Source organism: Physeter macrocephalus, chromosome 1, assembly GCF_002837175.3.
Source record: "Physeter macrocephalus isolate SW-GA chromosome 1, ASM283717v5, whole genome shotgun sequence".
NCBI classification, from domain to species: domain Eukaryota; kingdom Metazoa; phylum Chordata; class Mammalia; order Artiodactyla; family Physeteridae; genus Physeter; species Physeter macrocephalus.
In genome coordinates, this window is record NC_041214.2 from 124,479,934 (window position 1) to 124,485,879 (window position 5,946).

Genomic DNA, 5,946 nt, shown 5'->3' on the forward strand with positions numbered 1-5,946 from the left:
CATCTTCCTAGAAGATTTAGGATAATATCATCAGTGATGGGCATGTATGTATGATAAGGCAGGGTAAAAAAAGGAAATTTTTAGTATAATCATGCAACAAAGTTATTTTGTAAAAAGCAGTCAAATTTAGGGAAGGAAAATTTTATTTCCTTGATTTTTCACTTTGAAAATTAGAATTATTCTATCACTAAGCTATGAATACACTTTTGCCTCCCCAGATTGGGATAATAGTTTGTGATACTGCCACAATTCTCTCCTTGGTATTCGCAAGACTTCCATTAACAGAGGACTGTCACCTTGTTGGAAGTTCAGAAGTAGAGGAACAAATTTATGTCACCCTAATGACAAGACTGGAGCATTGTGTGGTTGTATAATGATTATACTGCAAAACAGCAAAATGAATAGCTCTGGAGGTCTAACAAAGAGTCAGGTGGTTACAGTCAAGATGAAAACTTAATTTGGAAGCATTTACTGCTTTGAGCATTAAAGGGACTGTGGTGTGTTGGCCATCATAAGTACTAAGTCTTTCTGGTACCAAGGGTAAAGGAGAAAAAATTAGGCAGCAAGAAAATTATCTATTGCACTGATTTATTCCAGTATGTGAATTCTGTTGTAAGATTCTTTTTGTTAGAAGTGCTAAATATTATTTATAAGTCAGGGATGAAAAGTGCAAGTTTTAAGGGTTTTATGTTCTATGATTTAGAACTACTGTGCTTTACAACTTCAAATTTAAAAAGTTAATTTTGTAAGAGTATATATCTGCTTGTTTTAGAAATAATTATACATCTGCTGGAAATAAATCATACACACATAATAACTAGGCTTGTTGCCATAGTAAATACAGTAAAACTGACAGTTGCTTTTAGAAACAGTTGATAGTCTTCTAATAGAGGATAAAATAAAATGTTTTTCCTCCAAATATTTAGAAATAAGTCATTAAATTGAACTTAATGTAATAAGTAAAATTTAGATTACCACAAATAATTATTTATAATTCTAATATAAGAAGGTATTACAAATATTTTATTGGAGTAATTATAAAAATCAAGGTGATTAAAACCTTGTTGTAAACAGGAAGATAGTACTCCTGATATACATGAAGCATAATTTTTCTAATTTGAGAATTACTTTTTGGATAATCACTAAACCTAGTTAAAATAAAGTGCATTGCATTGGGCTTATTTTATCTTTTTTTTTCTCATTTAAAAACATGATTTTAATTTACAAAAGACAAAGTGGATATATATTTGTAAACATTTATCCTCTTGAACTGAAAAAGGCTTGCATCAGCACACATTGTACAGTCTTGTAAATTGAAAAACAGGTTCCTTGTTCATAAGTGCAATGAATCTTTGATGTCCAGTGATCTGCTGCAAACAATGAAAACACATTTTAAACCACTTAAGAAGTTTTCATCACTGATCAAATGCATTTCCTCAGGTGACAAAAAAATCCACAAGGAAGGGAATGAAAATAAGTGGCATTTAATTATTGGAGGGAGACTTAAAAAATAAAAATGGAAGTATTTTCCTGCCTAGAATGATTCCTATTCCCCTTTGAACCTAAGTGGTTTGATTAAGAGGTGTTAAGAACATAATTTACTTTACACTTAATATTTATACGACCTAAGTGAATAAGGAAAAGACCCTATGAGGGAGTTCTATATATTCTGGAAATTGTTTCTGTGTTTAGAGATACAGGGGAAGAGTAGTCTTCTATTTGTGGGGTCTCCTTAGTCACCCTCCAGCCCCCCAAAGACAGTCCACGGTTGTGACTTGGTTATTACACTCCTGCATTCTTTTTCCCCCAAATTCTATGTTGGGTCACACTGTGCTGGCTGCAAAAAAAGAAATACAGGTTGCAACTGGTTGTAATCATTTTGAAGAATAATTTGCTGTACAATAGAGCTGATACAAGAATTCAGAAATATAAAACAAAAGAACTATAAAAGTTAGGAGGAAGTTGAACAGCATTTCCTCAGAAAAAGCTGCTAACTCTGTATCATTCCGATGTGGATTCCTACAGTCATCTGGGGTGAAATGTGTATTTCCCACCCCCCCCTTTGCTGGATCACTGGCCTGTCTTCAGAAGTTGTAATGCCATGACCACACATCCTAGGAGTCTCATGTTAACAGAAGCTCCAAATACCAAGCCAGTTAAAGATGGGCGAGGACAGTGGAATCACAAAGGCCATGGGTCCAAAGTGACTGTTACTGAGAACTTGCCCTTTTCACAATGTGAAAGTCATAGTGCTTCTTGCTTGTTCTCAGCTTAAACTCATTAACTGAGTTAATTTGTTTCTTCGGAGCATTCTGTGCAGCCGAGATGGAGGGGAATGTGGCTAAGACAGTGTATGTGGAGGCCAAGTCACTAGGTTTAGAGCTTTCAGGGTTGACAGTGCTGTCCCTGCTGCCACAGCAGAGGGGGTGACAATGCAGGTGAGGCTGGGACTGGGGGTCCCAGAGCCACCAGATCTTGGAGCCAATTTTAAAGAGTTCCCCAAAAAGCTTCTCAGCTTCCACATGAGTTATTCCATCTGGTAGATCAGTAATTTCCAAGACCTTCCCAACAACTGCTTCTCCTGCACCAAGGTCGGTGGATGCAGCTTTTTTAGCTTGTTTCCTTCCTCGGTTTCCATGCCTGTTGCCAGGCTGACCCTTTTGGGCTGGAATGTGTCTGTGCAGAACAGCAGGAGGGTTGTACTGCAGGGGCTGGCCAAGTAACGGGTATCTGGCATCTCCTGAACAATATTGTCCCTACTGCTAAATTCCATACACTTCTGTCCTCTCTGGTGATCACCGTCATATTTGTTTTGTTGCCACCGTGGGGGTGAATGGGCACGAGATTGTGGATTGTTTGGTGCACTGAGCTGCATCATCACCATTCCACCACCAGGTGGTGGAGGTGGCACAGCTGCACACTGGTGGCCTTGGAGCTGCTGGGAATTGCATGGTGAAATAGTTCGAGGCAACTGTACTTGTTCTGATCCTGGATGTTGCAAGTAACCTACTGAGGAGCTTAAATTATTTTTTTGGCCAGGTGGAATGATGCTGTAGTAAACTGGTATTCCTGCTGTAGGCATAGATCTTTGATTAGACTGATTAGGAAACATAGCAGGCTGTTGATACATCTGATGGGCAGTTCCTTGAGAACCTTGAGGCAGTGAAACCTGAAATGATGGCACTGAAGGATAGGCAATGACCACTCCTTGAATCTGATTTCCAGTACTGTTGGGCCGGCCACCAAATAGGCTCTGACTCTGGGGCTGCTGAACTCCAACTATCCCCTGGTAGTTTTGCTGCTGGTTGGGCACAACTTGATAACCTGTCTGCTGGGCAGGCTGGGGTAGTGGTTGGTTTAGATGTGAATTGTAATGGACAGAAGGGACTGGGTGATACTGAGGTTGACTGGAGTGGTAGTGGCCTGGAGCACAATAACAGGCTGGCATCTGTGGAGAGGGCTGCTGAATATATCCTTGCTGCTGGAGCACAGGCTGGCTGACAGGATGACCAGAGGAAGAATAGCAAGCAGTAGGGACTGGCTGCCCAGGAGGTAGGGGAGGAAGAGGAGTTGGTGGTGATGGCGGGGCTGCTGTCGTGATATAACCAGACTGCTGTACTGAAGAACAACAGTGGGCTGGAACATGGTGGCATAAGGGTCAGAACCATCTGCACATGGCTGGCGGGCAAGACTCAGGTGGCGACACTGAGACCCATGGTTGTCCTGCTGTGAGAAAATGTGCTGAGCTGCTTGTTGTTGAGGTGATGGGGGAGGCAGAGGTGGCTGTGGAGTTCCAGGCACTTGGGTTCTAACTGGTTGTTGAGTCCTAGGAGGATTATACACAACTGGACTCCCATCTGGGTTTATGAAGGGCTGACCTGTTTTTGAAAGCCTGCCTATGCTTTTGCTTCTTCCAGAACTATCACCTCTTGTCAGAACTGAAATTCCACTGAAGCTGCTGGCTTTGGTTACAGCAGGCTTGAAATTTCAGAGAGAGCTGTCTGAATCTGTGCTGCTCCAGGGTCGTGATTCAGAGTACTTCAACTCGTTCTCACTGCTGCTTTGATGGCTCTTTGTTGATCTCCCTGAAGAATCTTTATTAACTCGAAATATCTGGCGCCTCTGCTGGGTGCTACTAGCATCCTCATCTTGGATTCTTTTGTCAATAATATAATTCTCTTGGGAACACAGGGGATCTTGGGAAAATATTCGGTCTCTAGCTCTCTGGTACTCCTCTTTCTTCTATAGATTTGCTTCTTCTGTCAGCTTTCAAACTTATTCTCATCTGGTTATCATCTTTGTCAAAGGTAGAGTTATCTCTCTTGAGGATATATCGTTTCTGAAAGTCTTCACCTTTATCATCCTTAATATGTTCATTAAATTTCGGATCAGGTATTCTTGTATTGCTAGTTTTGTTTACTATGACAGACTTCCCACTCTGATCAACATTGTGGTCTAATCCAAAGTAAGCAGCGACTCTGTGTAATAGCATCCTATTGTAAGACGTCATTGGGCAGAATTTTTTACGTGGAGACCCGTTATTACCAATGAAATCTAAAATTTCTTGTTCCAATTTCAACAGCATCATACTGTCCCTGGGATTGTTTTTTAATGTATTTACTAAAAATTCATGTAGATCTATGCCAGTTGAATCAGTGTATTCTTGACCTAGAATCTCTTGATAACATTTTTCTGGGCAACTTATCACTGGCTTTTTCTTCTTCTGCTTCCTCTTTTGAGGGCTTCTCCTCTTTTTCAAATGATTTTGTTACCTGTATCTGAATTTTCTCCTGCAAATCAATATTGTTGTCAATGCAATGTTCATTCTTCTCTGCCAAAATCTTCCCATAGTTTTCTGATTTGATAAGATTTACGACTCCGGTTGTATCTTTCACTTCTGCCTCCAAATCCTTCATTGCTTCAGTTTCATTTTTTACTGTAACAGTATCAGACATCCTCATTAGCAAAGGTTATTTTAGAATTCTACAGGGAACTTGAAGCCTGATGTGTCCTATGGATGTGGAATTGTGGTGTCCCGCAAAAATAAAAATAATCCAAGGTTCTTTCTCACAGTTGTCAGCCAGGATGTCAATTGTCTTGACCAATTTGGAATCTGGCAGGAGGAGTCCCATGTCCTTGTCACCACTGTAGATTCCTGGACTAAAATGGACTGTCTAGGATAGAATATATCATACCTTTCAGGGTCCCGGGTTACTGAGGAGGAGGCGTTTGGAGCGCGGCACAGCAGGGCGACGGAGGGGCTGGGTGGGTGCAAGTTAAAGTCTTACGAAAGGGAATTAACTCCATCACCAGCCCGGACACCGGCTCCAGCGGCAGCCACGGCTGGCAAAATCCCGCCCCTTCCCACCACCAGGCTTATTTTATCTTGAACACAGGCCTTGATTACTTATTATAAGAATATCATTATATTTAAAAATATCTTATTGCCAATCTTTACATTTTTATTTATTGAATACGTTAATATTAGACATTAGTTTGAACATTTTATGTAATACCAATCTATAATATAAAATCCCTTTTATCATGTAAAATAATTATCTTGGTCTTATATAATGTGGTGATTAATGAGTCAAAGTATAACACTTTAAATATAATTAAAACGCACGTTTTGGGGCTTCCCTGGTGGCGCAGTGGTTGCGCGTCCGCCTGCCGATGCAGGGGAACCGGGTTCGCGCCCCGGTCTGGGAGGATCCCACATGCCGCGGAGCGGCTGGGCCCGTGAGCCATGGCCGCTGGGCCTGCGCGTCCGGAGCCTGTGCTCCGCAACGGGAGAGGCCGCAGCAGAGGGAGGCCCGCATACCACAAAAAAAAAAAAAAAAAACAACAACAAAAAAAACGCACGTTTTGTATACTTTCAAGTAGTTCTTTTGATTCAGTTTTTTTTAATTGAAGAATTACTTAATATTACATTTTAAGAGTGAATGT

General features: G+C 40.9%; 1 protein-coding gene across 1 annotated transcript; it reads right to left on the bottom strand.

The window, feature by feature from the left end:
- Positions 1-2,210: 2,210 nt before the first annotated feature.
- On the bottom strand, positions 2,211-5,004 carry LOC102994346 (R3H domain-containing protein 1-like). Its single transcript, XM_055086758.1, is given in 5 exon segments — positions 2,211-2,743; positions 2,746-3,618; positions 3,621-4,237; positions 4,239-4,669; positions 4,671-5,004. Coding segments are annotated over 5 exon segments (2,745 nt in total). The 5' UTR covers positions 4,962-5,004.
- Positions 5,005-5,946: the final 942 nt, after the last annotated feature.